Source organism: Agelaius tricolor, unplaced genomic scaffold, assembly GCF_023055355.1.
Source record: "Agelaius tricolor isolate 1412-34295 unplaced genomic scaffold, bAgeTri1.0.p SCAF_4, whole genome shotgun sequence".
NCBI classification, from domain to species: domain Eukaryota; kingdom Metazoa; phylum Chordata; class Aves; order Passeriformes; family Icteridae; genus Agelaius; species Agelaius tricolor.
In genome coordinates this window covers 47083751-47102936 of record NW_027269264.1, presented here as the reverse complement: position 1 = coordinate 47102936, position 19186 = coordinate 47083751, and the positions used below count along the sequence as shown (strand labels likewise).

Here is a 19186-nt window from a genome sequence, read left to right as displayed (position 1 = left end):
TCTTAAATTCCTGTTACAAGTGAAAGACAAAACTCTGACTCACACATATCCCCCACATACTTAACTGGAAAGTGTTGCTTATTTCCAACATTGAGTAATTGAAGCAGTTTTACACATTACTGTGGTAACTGTATTTGCTAGTCCATAAGTTGGAAAAGCAAGTTATGGTGAATTCTTTTGTTGTTGGCTGTGGTACTCACCTCCAGTAGATGTGTATCTATGCCTTTTATCTTTGGTCCTGGAACTGGTGGCAGGATAAAGGCCATCATTCTAAAAAAAACCCAGAGCAAACATACCAGCTGTAAATACAGACACTAGCTCACTATTTGTTCTCCCACTTCCTCAGAATATGACTGAGATTTTAAACACTTCTCCCATATCTTATATGTCCCAGTTGGACCTCTGTCTCCTGTCTGCCTCTCAAGCTGTGTAATTGACAAATCCAGTTACAGCTCATACAGTACCCTTAGATGACTTATAAAAAACATACTAGCAATACAAAAGTTATTTAACTGGGAAAGTAAAATTAGTAATGTCCTTTTAATTGTCATCTGTCCCTTAACCTCCAGTTCTCTAATACCATTGTAAATTCACCACTGCCCAAGAAAGAGTGAAGTGAGGCACAGCTCAGGAGGGCTAGTGGGGCTGTCTGTGCATGTTTGCCTGTTACCTGATTACTACTAAACAGGATGGCTTTTCCAACCACAGTTTCTTTCCCTTTCTTCTACTCAGCCAGTATTTTTTGTTGGACTTGTACAAAAGCAATAATCTTTGCAACACCTTTCTCTTTCAAATTTGATTGAAATTAGCCAGGATTCTAAGAAATCATTTGGGAAATTGATGGAGAGGCTGGCAGAAAGACAATCTCATAATATAACCTTGTTTACTTTAGGAAATTATGACAAAACCCAAAAACATGTCTCCTACAGAACAGGGATACTCCAAGTAATGTTTGATGAATATTACATGACTAACGAAGATTAGTCAGATCTAACAGAGCTGTCTCTAACTGAGAATTTAGCCTGGTTTCCATAAGAAGCAGAAACACTGCTTTATCAGTTGCGAATTAAGTCAAATACCTATAACTAATAGTTTATAAGCTAAAGTAAATGGTAGAGGATATTGAATCAAATATTAGAATTCTATTTTTGGAAAGTTTTCTCTGATCTTGGACTTGATGCAATTGTGAAATTGGTGGCTTACCTGTACCCTTTCATAATCATTATCCAGCTCATGATTAAACATATAAGAGATGACAGGACACCAACGATGATCCACACAACCATATCTTTTACTCTAAAGTCTAAGAAAAAACAAAATTATTCAAGGACAGACATCTAGCATATGCAGTCAGCATACCAAAAAACCCTCACAAATTACTTTTATTTTAAAAATTGGCCTGAACTGCCAAATTTATTATCGAACAGAGGCCTTCAGCAGCACAGACAGATCTCAACAATCCCTGTAATATCAAATAATGAATATAATTTTTACTAATGGTACTGCACAGGAAATAAACTGTCTTGGAAAAATCATACAAAAATGCATGGAGAGGAAAATTTTGTCACAGCCAATTATACAGATTGGGTTCAAATCCAGTTGTACTAAACCTGTAGTCATTGCATTATTAAATACATATCATACAATTAATTAAATGCTGGGTAAAGTGACCTAGGATTACATATTTTGAAGGATTTTTGTTGTAATGTAACACTTTTCATACTGAAGTGGTTATTTCATATGAATTCCAGATAAAGAGTAATGAAGTAATGAAGAGCTGTTACTGTCTGAAGGCAATCACTCTTTGTTGTCTCTGTCACCATTTTAATGCAGTTGCCAGTGTTCTTTTAATTAAAAACTACCATAAAGAGAACAAATGAGGCAACAGACAGAAAGGACATGGTTTAAATAAGCAAAGAAATTATTCAACCTCTTAACTCTATCATAAAGTAATGAAGGGGAAAGGTATCTGGGTATGGTGCAGAGATGATAAATATTTGGTTACCTTAGCAATGATGTTCTTGTCTGTCCTAGGGAAACTAAGGGATCTGGATGGATGCCACAAATAGCTATCAAAAAATATAACATTAACTTGCATGTAATAACAATTACAGAAGGGATGCCTGGCCACTCACCAGTAGGGATCTCAATATACATTTCAGGGCTCCACTCACTCCACAGTCCATGGTGGTCTGGTTTGCAGTGAATCTGTACAATGTACCTCTTTCCAGGATGTAAACTAAACATTTTGTATTGTGTTTGCTGTCCAACAAAAATACTCTGGAAATAAAATAAATGTCACAGCTAAGGTTTTGGTAATCAAGATGGTAATATAGAATGATTCTGGATATCTTTTCCTAATAATTGTTGAGCAGGCATGGAATAATGGTACATCTATTTTATTTCTATAGTTTAGCTTTCTAGGAGGTGGGAATGAGATCTGGCTCTGGTGTAAATTAAACTGCTGTATAAAAACACATCATGAATTTATGGCAAATAGGTGAGAAGCTGTGGTAATGGTAGGAACTGCAATGGTGACAGGAAGAGGAGGAGGCAGAGATTAATGAGGGAGGAAGAAAACAGAGATGGAGAAAGAAAATGCAGAGAGGAAGAGGCAATGTGGAGTTGTGGAAATGCACAGGGTAATAAAAAGTAGGTCTTGCAATGGCCAGAGGGAAGTGCAATGGGAGGGGGATGGCAGGAGGAGATACAGAGGCGGTTTGGAAGTTCTGCAGACAAGAAGGGCATGGAGTCAAATACCAATAGCTGGAGTCTTTAATTTACCACTCAGCTGTTTAAGTTGTAGATCCTAGCCATAAAAAATTATTATTGTTGGGTAGCCACTACAGTTACTACCTAATGGTTATTTATATAAATTTAAATTATTTTACGTAATGTCACTGAAGCTTTCTGTTATCTAAGAAGTACCTGTGATTAAGAACAAATTATCATGAAAAAACATGACTAAATGAGAAGGAACAATTTAAACTACAATGCCAATAGGATTAATAAATAATGACCAAAATTAAAAACAAATACTTAATCACTTGCTATTGTACAACAGCATCTGAGATACCAGCAGGAAATCACAGGTCACACAAGCGTTTTTGAAAAATTATGAACTATTTAGAGTGTCTGCTTCATTACATTCAGGCATGGGACCTGGCCGACAAAATCTAGCTGGTCAGAAAATATTATCTAGCAAAAACTTGTGACATCCTTACCTCCCATTCCTCTCCTTCTTCAGGCTTTAGTCGCAATTCATATTCAAGGGTAAGCCATCCAGATCTGACATCAGCCTGTGGGGGTGGAGACCACGTCAGGACCAGATACGGTTTTCTCTTTATTGACTTTTTTAATTCCAGGGTTATATTCACAGGAGGATCTGGCTGTACTGTTGAAATAAAAGAACTGTCAATAAGAATCTAAGTGACTTTTTTCCTTGCAGCTTAGGAAGAAATATAAAATGATGTGAGTGAATAGTTGCCATCTCCATTGTGTCTGGTAATTTAGAACTGCTACTGGAATATAGAAATCAAGAGTTTTCAGATAAATAAAGTATGGATTTAGGAATTTTAAACCCCCCCGCGAATAGTAGTAAGTGTATTAAACTCATGTTGAGATTTGCCTTAACCATTTATCATCAAAAATATTTTTTCTTACATTTCTATTTGTTGTTACTTTTCCCCACAACTGTATTTCAAAGTTAACATCTTTAATATTATGTTCTGAAAGTTGTGTCCTACTATAATCTTATCAAAGCTTGGCATAAATATTTAGGAACACTGAAAACATGGATGCAGCTAATGAAACTTGTCTCCTCCATCTTTTACATTCAGAAAACACAACCACATGATCCCTACACTTCTAAGTAAGGATACTTAAAAGTAAACCAAAACACCATATTAAAGCTCTGTCTATCTTTCAAAAATAAATCAAAATGGAACACAGGATTCAGACTTGCATCTCCCTCAGTTCAGAGGTAGAGCTTCTGCATATTGTGTATATATTTTACCACTGTCTGATCAAAGATTCATTGGGTCATTGCACTGAGGTAAAGTATAAAGCCATTTCTCCAACAGCCTTTTTCCAGTTGCCAGACTCCTGGCAGCCAGATCCTTGACAACAAAATGGTTATCAAGGATAATGTTCCGTTCCCTTAGATAAGACCCTAATTACTTGTCCACAGTCACTCTGTAGAAAAAGTCTTATAAAAAGATTATCAGTATACTGCTATAAAAAGCACTAATGCAGCTTCTCTTGGGTCTGGAAACTACTTTTGGGTAATCAGATTTAAGTATTATTAGTTAAAAGATTAAATTGATTTCTGTTGCTTATACAGTGGAAAAAAGATTTTAGCTGGATGATGTTTCTTAGGGTTTGACTACAAGAAATATAGAAAACCAATAAATATTTATCTGAACATAATTTTAAAGCTTTTAGCATTTTTGGCTTCTTTGGAAAATAAGATGGTAAAGGGATGAATATTGATTTGTTATTGCACTAAGGAATATCTTATTTGTATAAGTTTTAAACTTGAATGTAATCCTATATACAAGGAGAGCTGGAATTAAAATTCTTGTGTCAAAACCCATGATTCTGAATAATTTGGTTCCACAGAAACTACTTTTTAACTCTTACCTATGTAAGTCACATCCACATAATGGGGATCAGAGACATTACTTCCCATTTCATTAGTTGCCCTCACAGTAATATTGTATATGGTCCAGAAAGAGGTGTGCTTTTTATCGAAGTAGCACGAATTGGGGCCTGCAGTTTTGTAATCTGGACATTCATAAATTTTTTCTTCTCTGAAATGAAAGAATCCCAGTGATTAGGTTACACAGACTGCAACACCTGATTTTGGTTACTAGTACTTCAGCATTATTTAGGGCTGGATCTGATTTTTCACACCTGGCAATGTGAAGAAAATCAGAAAACTGCTTCCAGACTAAAGAGTCATTGGACAATCACAGAGACTGTACTAAGCATTTTCCCCACAAAGCAAACACCACAAAGCCTGAAGGATTTAGGCTATTGCAGATGCAGCTGTGAGCTAGTACAGCACAGCTCTTCCTTCTCTGAAAGCCACTGTTCACTGCACAGCCCAGAGCCCTTAAACGTTACAGAGACTGAGTAGAAGTGATTGCTGAGTCTTCTATCTATTAAATACTATGTATTTCCAATGATCATCTCACACTTACAGGAATTCTGCATATTACACTAATATGCCTTCAGAATTTATTTGGTCTTTCATCTCTTGATCATTAAAAAAATAAATCTACTTTGTACTGTCCTTCACATCCATTCCCAAGCTTCCCAAAGTCATAGGAGGGGTAGGAGAGAAATTTGAGTATGTAGTCATTGTTTTCATGCTCTTCCTAGATGCACAGTAACAAAAGAAAAAGTTGTGGATGTGGTCCTCTTACTTTGCCATACCTGGCTGGACCAGTATCTGTCTTTTTACACTAAGAGTGGGCTCTCAGCTGATAGTTACAGAGTTTAGCATCTATTTAGGTAATTGCAAAGTACAGCAGTACTAGGTGAACTAAAAAGGACCAAAAAAGGTTCATAAGACTTATTGACTCTTTCTTTAAAATCAATGTTTAGCACTTTATCTGAGTTCCAAGGAAAGGTTACTACAGAAACCAGAAAACATTCATGCCTTATGAATACTAGTGCAAAACAAGCCTTATCAGAAGATAAAAATTTTAGTATCTGCTAATTTTGGAAAGTTTTATTTCTAAGACTGCGTGGTTGAAGAGTTTTAGGACTGTGCAGTTGCACTGTTTACTAACAAGCTGTTGATGAGCAATTAAAAGACAGAATTCACAGTAATTATATACCTGTCATTATAAAGAGACCAAGATTTAATATTTCAATCTTAGACATGTTGCTGCTTTACTCTGATGCCATAACATGCCACTGGACAAAACCATGGACTACAGAAAATGTGATCTCCCAAAATAAGAAACCAGTGAGGGTTGATTTTCCAGGTACTTCCAACAAAACACAGAATAACTACACAGTACTTATTACCCCTCTTTGCTGTAAAGCAAAGTGTGTTTGGTCAAGAGTCCTCCAGCTGAAGCAGGTTTCCACCAACAAGTAAATGTTTCTTTTTCAGGAGAACGGCACTTTATTATTATAGGCTTTTCAGGAGGTAACCTTTCTGTAAGAGATAAAGAAATGAACTAATTAGTAAGTTTAATCCATTAGGTCCACCTTAAATTTGCAAAATAAAGTCAAACAGAGAACAGGAAAATAGAAAAATAGGAAAACAGAAAAACAGGAACAGGAAAAAAGAGAAACTTGCTTTGTAGTGGCACAGGAAAGGAGGGACCATTTGCTGCTTAGGGCAACAACTTGCTACTTTCACCTGGATTCAGAATTCTCTCTCACTGCAGCTGCACTGAAGAACAGTTTTAGTTTTCTGCCTGTGGCTTTCTTCTGCCCCAAAATCTAATAAGGAATGTTGAAATACAGTCATAGTAGGCTCTACGGAGTTATTTAAAATACACTCTACTATCCAGTCTATTTTCTATGGTGTTCTGGTTTCAGCTAGCATAATTTCTTCTCAGTAACTCGTATAGTGCTGTGGTTTGGATACAGTATGAGAATAATTTTCATTATTCATTATAGGGATATTATCATTCATTATAGGGATATTTTGTCACTAAGTCATGTTTATCCTAAACCAAGGGTGCCTTTTTGTGTCTCCTGCACCATCAGTAAAGAGCTACAAAACAGAAAAAAAAAGGTTGGGAGTGACTATAGATAGACAGGTGATCTGACCAAAGGTCACCTGTTCCACAGAACATCATCTCCAGCATACAAATTTGGGAGTTACCCAGAACCAGTGCCCATCAGGATTCAGAAATGGAGTCTGGCATTTATCAGCAGTGGGTGAGAAAATATATTGTCCAGAATTTTTTCCCCTTTTTTATTATCATCATCATCATCATCATCTACAATTATTATTATTATTATTATTATTATTACATTTTACTTTGTTTTAGTGATTGAACTGTTCTTATCCCAACCCACAGATTTTCCCTTTCATTCTTCCCTTCATTACACCATGGTGATTTATGAGTGGGCAGCTGTGTGATGGTTTGTTGCCAGCTGGGCTTAAACCACTACATACAAAACAAATCTTTTTTTCCAAAAGATGTGTTTAAAGATTATTCTGTTTGTTTGAAAGGTATGCTGTAATTTTCTTTTGATTTTAGATAAAAAAAGGAAGAATGTAAATGTATGTCTATTTGTTGGCATTCTTGCCAGTAATTTTCTTCTGAAGTACTCAAAATATACAAAGAAGCAGGTCTCATATTTCACTGTAATGTTTTTATGTTCAGTACTCAGGCTACTTGCATGATTGCTCCAGAGCAAGTTTTTATAGTTTCAAGAACAGCACTTAAGAACTGGGCGGAGAAAAATGCTTGAATTTTGAATAGGATGATGCTCATCAAAACCCTGAAGTGATTGAAACTTTTGCAGTTGTGTATTTGTGGCAAAAGTATTCCTATTACATCAATAATATATATTTTCTACTATGTACAGCAGAGAGATTGATTTTCCAAATTTATACTTGCCTAAGGCAGATCTGAAAATGGGATATTTAAAAAATATTTTTCTATTAACAGTACTTCAACAATATCCATGTCAAATAATGAATAATAAAACTACTAACTGAAGAAGTTTTGAGACAGCTAGGTTAAAGTGTCTTGCAACAAGATATGATGTCATACATATTTAATGTGTCTACTTAAATCCAGTAAAACGCAGATAGTGACTTCCATGTGATATTATCTGTAAGAGCCATCAGGGCTTTCTGTCTGGGCTCTTATACAAAAAACATTACCTGATATTTATAGCTACAGATAAAATCAACATGGTTTTTAAATAAAGGGATAGGAACAATAAATTATTTAGGCATGTCTGTATCAGAAATGACTTCCAAGTAAATCCCACCTTGTTCATCATAGCTAGTTTCAGCAGAGGATCCTGACCAGATCAACAAGATTAACAAAGCAATTACAAAGGAAGTATGGTAAAATGCCCTGAGTGCTACTAAGTACCCATGTGAGAGGCCAGGTTTTCAGGATTTGGCATTTAGGCACCTTCATAGCATTGAACCTGCCACACTTTAAAAGCAATTTACAGAGCAGCAATCATCCACTCACCTTTGGGGATCTCAATGCTTCTTTCTGAGCTCCACTCACTCCATTCTCCAAGGTCTAGCATGCAACGCACCTGAACAATGTACTTCACCCCAGCTTTCAGGCTGCTCACCTCATAGTGTGTCTGCATTCCTACAGACACTGTCTGTAAAAGAAAATGGACTGGGAAAATAATCAAGAATTGGACCACTTCAACGAATAAACCATAAAGGAACAGGCATGAGGTTCTGACTTCTGAAAGTCAGGGATTTAAGTCGGCTTTCTATAAGATATCAATTACCAAGAAGCAAAAGTAGTGATTTAGCAGAAAAAAATCACTGCTGATTCTGATATTCTAGAAAATATTAAACCGTAGACTTCCAAATATGCCATCAGATCCATAATGCAAAGAACATTACAAGTAGTCCAGCCCACATATAAACTTCCACTGAAATACTTCTCAGTGGCTTTAAGTTACTTTCTCAGACTCTTCTAATTTCTCCTCAGAACTATTTCAAAATGCATAGCATTCTCCATCATTAAGCAGCAACAAGCTAAGCAGCATTTAGGACACATGACTATAAGTTTAAGAATGACATTTTATCCTGAAAACTCAGCTGTAGCAGTACTGAAGCTGATTCCTAGAAATTTGGCAACAGGTCGAGAATGTCAATGGAGCGGTTAAATGTGAGTGGGCCACAACAGAATTTCTGAGGGGCAGGTTGCCTCCAAGTGATCATGTTGGAGAGGATGATGATAACTGGTTTTTGTCATACATAACATTAGGATGATTATGTAAATATATTGAATTTCACAGACCACTCCAGTAATTTTCTTTATTTAAGCAGATCTAGTTACAATAATTTTTCTATTCTTACATTTTTATAGGACCAATTAAACTGAGACAAGAGAATTCATTTGAATAGAGCACTTATAATAATGAATAGAGCACTTATAAAATAAATGTATTTTTTCCTTACCTCCCACTCTTCCTTTTCCTCAGGCTTTAGTCGTAGCTCATAGTGATACACATGTGAATTAGAGCTGGCCTCAGCTAATGGGGGTGGAGACCATTTTGCACAAAGGTATGACAGGTTAGCAGATGTGTTTGTTTCTAGAGAGAGGTTCACAGGAGCATCTGGCTGAACTGTATAAATGAATGAAAAGTGTGCTATTTAATTTTCTCTCAGAAAAAAACCACCTCCTTTATGTTTTGTATGTCATCATATTATTTTCAGATATTTCATCAATGTAAAAGAATAATAAAGAAGACTTTTATTTTTCCTTTTTCCTCAATAAGTTTTACTAGCTCCTGATTTCCAACAGTATCAGCAAATCTTAAACTTTATTCTGAATATGTCAGGCTAAGGAAATACAAATCATAATTTTATAAGGCCGCTCCTGGAAAACTAGAATGTCATCTATTTCATAGCTAGAAAAACTAAGCATATTATAATTAAAATGGTATATAATATGTGTGCGGAAACTAGATTGGAGTCAGGAATATAAAGTTCTACAAAAAGCCCGCATAATGCTCAGGCAGTTATTTTTACCCTTCCAAGACTGCAATGCCAGCAGCTAAAATGATTTTTACATTTGAAGTACTTGGTAGGTTAACCTAATTTGAAAAATTTTATAATCTACATTGAGTCTCACTAAAATACTGCAGACAACTAGAAAGTGAAGCAAATTTTTCAGCTAAAATTTTTACATATGCATACATGAAATTCCTACAATCAAGTACGTAGTTACTTAACTTAGAATTAAAATGCAGTTTTCACATACATTTAACATGCATATTTTAGGTTATCTGTAAATAAACACTTCTCAATAGCAAATTGCACATCATGAGGAAAAAAATCTTTCACCACTACCTGTTCTGGGATTAAAAACTGAACACATCTCCAACTAGTTTGTTTTCCATTTCATTCTTTGATTTTACCTATGGAAGTTACATCCACATGCTGAGGATCTGAGCTGTTACTTCCAATCTCATTTGTTGCCATTACGGTGATAATATATGTTGTCCAGGGATTAGTGTGGTTTTTATCAAAGTAACAGGAATTTGGACCTGATGTTAGGTAGTCTGGACATTCATAGATTTTTTCTTCACTGAAACAAAATGATTGAAAAATTTAGGAAATGAAGCAAAGCAGATAACATTCTAGCAATGGACTAGATTCAGCAGAAAAATCTGAAATGTTTGTGGGTTTGTGTATATATATATATATATATATATATATAATCACAGATATAATTTATATAGATATAGAATAACCAGAAATTTAAATAATTATATATATATATATTTATTATAATTTAATATTATATATATATATATATATATATAATCCCATCTCTGGGAAACATTTGGTACATGTGAAATGACACTACCATAAATGCTTCATTTACATTTTTACTGCAGTTGTTTTGATGAATGCTTTCTCCCCTTTGTTTATACATAGGAATAAATCAACAAAAGAGCAGAAACAGAAATTTCCACAGACAAAACAAAGAAATTTTAACAATATTTATAAGCAAGTAAGAGGCAAATGAAAAATATTTACTTCAATTACATAAGTTGCTAAATATCTTTGCATATCACCCCGAGAAATTAAACTTATGGGCCCTATGGCAAAGAGTTCTTTTATTGATTAGTTTGTTTTCAGCAAGGTAGGAGAATCATTTAGGTTGGAAAAGACCTCTAAGCTTCTCAAGTCAAGCTTTGACCACCTTGTCAACCAGACCATAGCACCAAGTGCAATGTCCAGTAGCTTCTTTAGCACCTCCAGAAATGGTGACTGCCCACCTCCCTGAGCAGCCCATTCCAATGCCTACCCATCCCTTCAGTGAATAAATTCTTCCTGAGGTCCAACCTGAACCTCCTCCAGTGCAGTTTGAGGCTGTTTCCTCTTGTCCTATCACTATGCCCTGAGAGAAGAGACTGATGGACACATGAGTACAGCCTCCTTTCAGGGAGTTGTAGAGTGATAAGGTGATCCCTGAGCCTCCTTTTCTCCAGGATGAACACCCCCAGATCCCTCACCTGCTTCTTACATGACTCATGCTCCAGACCCTTCTCCAGTTCTGTTGCCCTTCTCTGGTCATGTTCCAGCACCTCAAAGTCTTTCTTGCAGTGGGGGGTCCAGAACTGCACACAGGATTTGGGTGTGCTCTCACCAGTGTCAAGTACGGGGCAAATCACTGTCTTGGTCCTGCTGGCCACACAGGCTGGGTGCCACTGGCCTTAACCACCTGGGTACACACTGGTTCATGTTCATCCCCAGGTCCTTCTCTGCTGAGCCACATTCCAACCTCTCTACCCCAGCTTGGAGTTGCATGAGGTTGTTGTTACCAAGGACAGGACCTGGCACTTGGCCTGGCTGCACCTCACACCATCGGCCTCCATGCAAATCCCTCTGCAGAGCCTTCCTGGACTCCAACAGATCAGCACTCCTGCCCAGCCAGGTGTCATCTGCAAACTCACTGAGGGTGCTCTCAATCCTCTCATCCAGATCATCAGTAAAGATATCTAACAGGGCTGATCCCAGCACTGATCCCCTAAACACACCACTGGTGACCAGCTGCAGTGGATGCAGCACAGCTCACCACCCCTTCCTAGGCCCAGCCATCAGCCCTTTCTTAACACAGCAAAGAGTGCTCCTGTCCAAGCCATGGGCTGCCAGATTTTCCAAGAGAATGCTGTGGGAGACATTGTCAAAGGTTTTGGTGAAGTTCAGGCAGACTACATCCACAGCCTCTCCTGAGAGGGTTGCCTGTTCATAAAAGGAGATCAAGCAGGACCCGCCATTCCTAAATCCATGGTAGCTGGGTCTGATCCCTTGGTTGTCCTCTATGTGCTGTGTGGTTGCACAGGACAACCTGTTCCACAACCTTCCTGATGTCAATTTATTTCTTTTTAACATGATCATAATCAAAACTATCTGAAAAAAAAGAAGAAAAAAAATTACTTCACAGTCAATTACTATTGCCCTTACATGGGTCTTTGGATTATTTAGGAGAGGGATTGTGCTCAAAGCTGGCCAAGGTGATGTACTCACAGCCTGTGTCAGGTGATAAGAACTGTACAAATCCAAAGCATCAGCTGATGTGGCACAAGAATGAACAGTAATTCCACTATTATGCTTTATGTATGATCAGTAATAAGGTTTCTTAGTTTCCAGGAAGTTTTGTCATAGTTCACAAAGAAAAGATGGGAGAAAGGGGTCTATACCTAAGAGAAAATGAGCCTAGAAAGGCAATTGTGGCCCAGGTCTAAAATGCTTGGCAGAGCCTGGTTTCAGCAGATTTAATAAATGGATAAGCACTCCTATCCTTCCCTAAGCAAAATGGCTCTGGGCAGTGAATTAAAATGTTCATTAAACTTTTTGATAAAGACTGAAACATCTGGGCTTTCATAAAATAAAAGTTCCCAAATCATTGTTGTGTGTGGTAACTCCATTAAAGAGTTTTTTTCTGCATTTTTTTCTGCTCAATGATTTGAAATGCTTAAATGTCGCAGTGATTTCTGAGACTTTATTTTACCTATTCTTAATCTCCCTGGATTTATAAAAAAATTTAATCTCTAAGCCTCCCTGCTTACTTGTCCCTGTTCAAAGACTGTTTTCAGGAAGAAAGTACAAAGTTAAAGAAAGATGGACAGGTTAAGTAAAGTTGCCAAACATATACGCTTCATTCCTGAGCAGGATGAGGGAGTGATAATTACCAAAATATTAATTTTTGAGATGTTACACCCATGTCTGATTTCACTGCATTTTGGGAACCACTGACCACAAAACCAACAGGAGAAAAAAATTACCATAGTCCAGAATGGGGTTTTAGTGTGCATGGTAATGGACAAGCTCCTTGGCAGGGCCCCAGCAGCCCTCACTGACCCTGCCCAGCCCCTCCATGGGGACCTGGGTCCCAGGTCCCCAGTTTAGCTGGTCTCCAGCTCCACACAGTCCTGTCTTTCCCAGTCACAGCCCCCTGAGCCAGCCCAACCCATGAGCTGATGTCCCAGCCCAGCGTGGCCTCAGCCTGTCCCTGTCCCCAAGGAGGTGACCAATGCCCAGGGCTGGGCTGCGCCCCTCCTGCCCTGCTCCATGGCTGGGGTGATGGGAGATCTGCTGCCCTGTGGTGCCCTTATGCTTCAGTGCTCAGAGGGTGACCCCATCTAACTGAAAGCTTGTGCTTCCCAAAAAGATGGGCAAACACGCCTTTGTTTCCAGCACATCTTCAGACAAGTGGGATTTTTGGTAGATGAGTTTCAGGAGGGACAGGGTGAAGATTCGGGGCTTTTAGTAGTCATGTTTTCTTCCAACAAGGGAAGCCATGGATTTTATGCAGCCCCTGTTGTCTATCTAAGGTTAAAATGGATTCATAAAAACAACTTTACAAATTAATGTTGTCATTCTCTTGGTCTGACAAAACCCTCACCTGATCACTTACAGAGTACATATGCACCACTTGTTACCTGTCCTTGCTGTAGAACAGGGTGTAATTGTTAGGGAGTCCTCCATCTGAGCCAGGCTTCCACCAACATGAAAAGGTTTCCTTTTCTAGAGAACGACATCTTATTATCTGAGGTTTTCCAGGGTATGATTGACCTAGGGAAGTGCAAAAATCCAACTAGTTAAATTAGAAGTGGGCAATGCTTTTGGATGCTATTGTTGAATGATAAAAGTCAACCTAGCATTCCTTTTTTGAAGACAATAAAATTATACAAAACTGAACTGAATTAAGCAAATAACTCTGCCTGGGAAAAGGATCAATATTCTCAAAAAGGTATATACACTTTACCTCAAACTTCTAAAACACCTAGTATAATGATTTTGCTTTTTAACAAGAACATTTATTTTTTACCTAAACTCAAAATGGTATATTTATCTCAAAATTAAATTATGAAGATGGGAAATAAATATATGACTTTTAGGATTTGTCCCCATAAACATTAAAATTTTGTATCTTCAGATTATTTTAAAATTAAATTTCAACTTTGCAACAGAACTAAAATTCCATTCTTTGCACATATTTGAGGTAAATTATAGGTCAGAAAATTATAAAAAGAAGGAAATCAATGGGCTAGATAGATTTTTTTAGGTACTGGCAAACTGAATGTACTCATTCATTGTTCAATCATTCCCTGTTAATCCAAATATATTTAAGAATATTTCTCGTTAAGACTACTTCTCATTAACTTACACCAGGAATACAGACTACACTTTTACATTCATTTTAAAACAACAAGCGTGTGACCTTTTAACCTAAGCTTATCTTTATTTCATTAAAGTTCCATGTAATTATCTCAAACAGAGTAACTATTCATATGCTAAATCCCAAGAAGGTGACAGGCATAAAGTGAATATAGTGTTTCAGTATTGCCACCAAAGAATCCTTAAATTAATCACGTAAAAAGAAAAGACAACTCCAGCCATTATCAAAATTGCCATAACAAACTTCAGAAGAAAGCAATTTAAAGAGGTACATGCTCCAGTGTTGGTCAGGATAAATGGGGTAAAGCCTCAGACTTTTCTAAAGAAAGTGTCTTAAGGAAAAAACAAGTGTTTCAGGAAGTGTTGTACTTACCAGTCAGACCTACTGTAGTCAGAGCAAGCTGCAAAATAATTGGGACTGATGAAATGAATCTCTGTTTCATGATGCCTGCCTCTCCGCAGGAGGAAGTATGAGATCAAGGGCTCACTGAAAAACACACCATCATGCAACAGTCAGTAACAATGCTCAGCATGTAATACGTATCTCATGACTTGACCAAAGTCCTTTTTTGAATTGCAGGTAATTGATTCTTGCTCTCTCTCAAAAAGGTGAGGCAACACCAACAGTTCCACTTTGGAAGCTGAAAACCAGAACCTCAGAAAAGCAGGTAGGCCTTGATAGAGGTCTCTGAATGATTAGCAGTGCTAGGATTACAATTTTTTAGCATTAACAAATCTTGCATATTTCTTTGGCATGTTGGGATACCGGGTTCTTATCTTAGAGTTCTAACTTCTAGGTTAATTAATTAATCTAAGAAAGCAGCCTTTTAGCAACAAAAATATACTTTTACCCCTACTGATGCAAAGAAGAGGTCAACATACTTGAACTCTGAAAGTCATGAAAACAGAAGGCAAATAGAAAAGGTCCAACATTCATTTACAAGCTTATGATTTTGATCCAATCTCAAAACTTCTCTATATTTAGGACTGTCAGTATTGAATTCAGGATCCCTTGAGCAGAAGAATATTACTCTTTCAGTACATTCAACCAATTGTTTTTACTGTATTTCATTTTGCAGTAAATTTCAGGTGAAAGACAGATTTGCAAGGGGTCACCACCTGGGACCAAGACCCAGTCCCTGCCGTGGGCTCACACCACTAGATGTCCTCAGAATTCAGGTTACAGCTCTGGGTGCTCTGGAGTCCCTGCTGCTGCTAAATCTGTTTGCTTAGCCTGAAGAAACGACACCTCCTGCTTCTCCCACCAGTACACTCCCTGCTTGGAGACGACTGCAGTCAGCTGTTGGATTCTCGGTTGCCAACCTCAGTCTTCGAAACTAAGAAGAACATTTTACTGCCTCAATAGGGAGTTCCTTATCTCAGCTTTCCACTCCTACCCCTAGCACATTCACAGGTAGATGTATGTTTGCAACCCATTCCGTGTAGCACAGCATGAGAACAAGCTGTGTCCTGGGTGAGGAAAAATCCTTTGTGGTTCATCAGATGACTAATTTTGCAGTATGCAATTAATTTTCTACATCAAGAAACTGTAATGCATCATCATACAAATGTTTTTCAAGCACAAAGCCAAGTGAAGTATCAGTTAATGCAGCTAAGTCTAAAACATGTTTACTGTGGACAATGTGGAAGAGAACAACAGTTGGCTACATTCCCATATGCCACTTCTGAATATCTAGGCGTGTTTCAGGTGCGCAACTGAGCTACAGGCTGGAAAATTGCATCTGGGTTAGTTTTAAACTCACTCAGAGCATTTTGTGCATATAAAGCCAGTGAAGAGAGAACCACTTAAATATAAATTCCAGTTTGGTGTAAACACATGCAGCTTTTATTACTGTAAACAAATGGTAGGCACAAACATTAGTGTTTAATGTCAGAAATTACCCAAAAATAATTTTATAGCCCCATAAAAATAGGGCTATATAATGAGGAACACAGATGATTAGGCTCATAAAAGGCACATTTTTCTCAGGTGAAGATGAAATAATGAAACTACAAACAGTAACTATTTCATGTACATATGACAGTATTTACAATATTATATTACTTCTAAAAATAGTTGGAACATTTGCAAAACAATGTACTTTAAAGCTAAGAGTCATATTGATAAAGAACTATTGCATGATTTTTTTTTTACTTTTCTGTATGTATCTTTCTATGTGAAGAATTGACAAAAGAGAAACTGATTACACTGGCTGAAAGAATGACATTTTTTAATACAACAAAAGAGGGCATCATCAAGAAGGATCTTTACTAGAGCAATTTTCAAGGAAAATGGGATGATTTTGTAAACTGAAGACCTAAAGAACCAAATTAATAGTGATAGGCTGAAATTAATGCATTAAAAAATATATTTTTCCTCTGGAGCTTTTGAAAATGGGATGATTGTGAACCACTTCTGTAATATGGCTGTGTGAAAGAACAAGAGGTGATACAGGGAAGGAATATGGACCTATCAGTGTCACAGACTAAGCTCTGTCTACAGTTCTGGTAATCTACACTCCGGAAAAAAGAACCGAACAGATTTTGAACACAGCTATCAACATGACATAGAGACTGCCTCATGATGGTGATTTAAAGAATTGGCTTTGTACTCCATGCAAGTGTATGGTTGTCATCTGCAAACATAAAACAAGATAAGCATCAAAAGAGGGAAAATAAGAATGAGTAAAATAAGAATGCTTCCATGTTCACTTGCTATTCAGTATTTGCGACTCAAATAGGGCTTAGAAGGCTTCTGGAGAGATGTCCTGTTTTTTGAAAATACTTGCTTAATAAAATAATACTCACTTTGTCATAACTGTATCTAAAGTGCATCTTCCCTATATATAATGTTTTCATAAAAGGGTAATTAGTGTTTTTGAAGATGCTATGAAGTAATGTCTCTCTTTTAGGACTGAATGCATTCTTTCATGAGGGATGCAGCGGACATTGATTTGCCACAATGTGATCCAAAATCAAGGGTTGAGTAACTGATAATTAAAAGATCATATGCCTCCTTTTGAAAGTCTTGATTTAATTCCAACCATGTTATTGCACTCTGACATTCTATCTGAATTTTGCCTTTTAACACAGCTGTCAGATAGTATTCAACAGCTGTGCATCACATGCCAGAATGCAGTGCTCCTTGATGGAAGTGGAAACTATTACTGGTGTTTCAGAATGCACAGAAGAATTAGATATTCCTGTAAAATAATTCTGCCCTGGAATTAATAATATAATGAAATTGTAGGTTTGAAAACTGTGCTGACAATGCTATTAAATAAAGATGAAAGCTAAACACCAGTACCTAAATCAGGTGCCATGAAGCTGAGTTGAGAGAAACATGTCCTTGTCCTAATTGACTTTCAGTTCTCGCATTCTTTCATTTCTTTCTTTCCTGGCTCTGCTGATGGATAAATTTCTTGAGAGTGACAGAGAAGTCTTTACTCAGTTCTGCACAGATGGAAAAATTTTCTATCTGCAATGTTTTCAGGCTTGCAGGAACAGGAACAACTGTGTATCAGCCACTGGCAATGACATTATTAATTTCTGCTTCTGTGGTTAAAGAAATCAAAAGCCAAAAGTACTTTACCAATCTCTACTGAAAAAGTCTGGCATTTCCATTTGTCATGATGATAAAAAATGTTCATCTTTCGGGCCTGGGGAAAGACAGTTTAAGAGCTCTCAAAACACCATAGTTCATTACCATTTGAAAGGCTGAACTACAGCTGTATGAAACAAAATATAAAAAAGGAATCAAATAAAGCAAGAATGTGAGAGTCTGTTAGACAGCCTAGAACATTCAGCTGTATTATGGACATGGCAGGAGTCTGCCCTCCCACACAGAGATCACAAAGCCAACAGGGATACATGTTCCTAGCCATGGCCAGAGCATCATAGCCAGATGTGTTTCTGATTGACAGTGATGGTTGGGATTATACAGCAAATTAAAAGCTGTAGATGTGTAGTGTGACCAGAGCTCTGTTTTTCCTCTCTGAATGAGTCCTAATTGGATGTCTCTGAATCCCTCAGGCACCCAGCACTATCTTCAGGGTGATGTACAGGCTTCAGAGAAGATAAAGGGCTGAGGCATGTCTATGATCTGAATTTCTTGTGACTGATTCCAGCTGGCAACTTTAAGCACGTGTGTTCTCTTGTGTACTTTGTGAGGAAGCCTAGTACCTGCTACTAGCTATGAACCTAGATATTCAGTTAATTTACTGGGATTTGGGACTTCATATTTCTGTGTTGCATAAAATGGGTGCAGTGGCAAGGACTTTTAGATTTCACCTGAAAAGCCTATATATGGCCTTATAATATATCTTTCCCAAATTTCTCTCATAAGTCACCCCCCAACAACCCTTGGCAGTCCTTCCTTTGACTAGCAGTCAAGATGTGATAATGAACAAAACAAATTGCCTCACCCAAGGAGATATGTTTCTCAGTCTGAAAGACTTGAGTCAATTTTGAAAAAGGAAAATCACAAACCCCCAGATTCCTGAAAACAGTTTAGACCCTTACATCTCCATCATAGTATTTAGACTCTTAATTCCTATTGATTTTACAGAACAGAGACTGAAATTTTCTTAAGAACTCTCACTACCTAAACTGACAAAAAAAAAAAAAAAAGTCAAAAGAAGAAGAAATTACCATTATCATCTTTGCAGATGAGGAACCAAGGTAAAGAATGCCCAACAGACTTATAGTAGAAGTGTAACAAAAGCTACAACCTGACCATTTTTCTTTTCTTTTCTAAATACCACCTCTACTGCCTTTGCTTTCCCACAAAAACAAATCTAATGCTTTAGC

At 37.2% G+C, this 19186-nt stretch overlaps 1 protein-coding gene across 1 annotated transcript in view; it reads right to left on the bottom strand.

The window, feature by feature from the left end:
* The window catches only part of PRLR (prolactin receptor), a 92337-nt gene that overhangs the window by 8829 nt on the left and 64322 nt on the right, over positions 1-19186 (bottom strand). Inside the window, exons 3-13 of the mRNA XM_071425568.1 lie at positions 14751-14864; positions 13639-13771; positions 10105-10274; positions 9143-9309; positions 8187-8328; positions 6040-6172; positions 4642-4811; positions 3225-3394; positions 2136-2280; positions 1204-1303; positions 201-270 (exon numbers count right to left, since the gene is read on the bottom strand). Of these exons, the coding sequence (XP_071281669.1) occupies positions 201-270; positions 1204-1303; positions 2136-2280; positions 3225-3394; positions 4642-4811; positions 6040-6172; positions 8187-8328; positions 9143-9309; positions 10105-10274; positions 13639-13771; positions 14751-14820 (1470 nt within the window). The 5' untranslated portion in view covers positions 14821-14864. The remainder of the gene's footprint in view (positions 1-200; positions 271-1203; positions 1304-2135; positions 2281-3224; positions 3395-4641; positions 4812-6039; positions 6173-8186; positions 8329-9142; positions 9310-10104; positions 10275-13638; positions 13772-14750; positions 14865-19186) is intronic.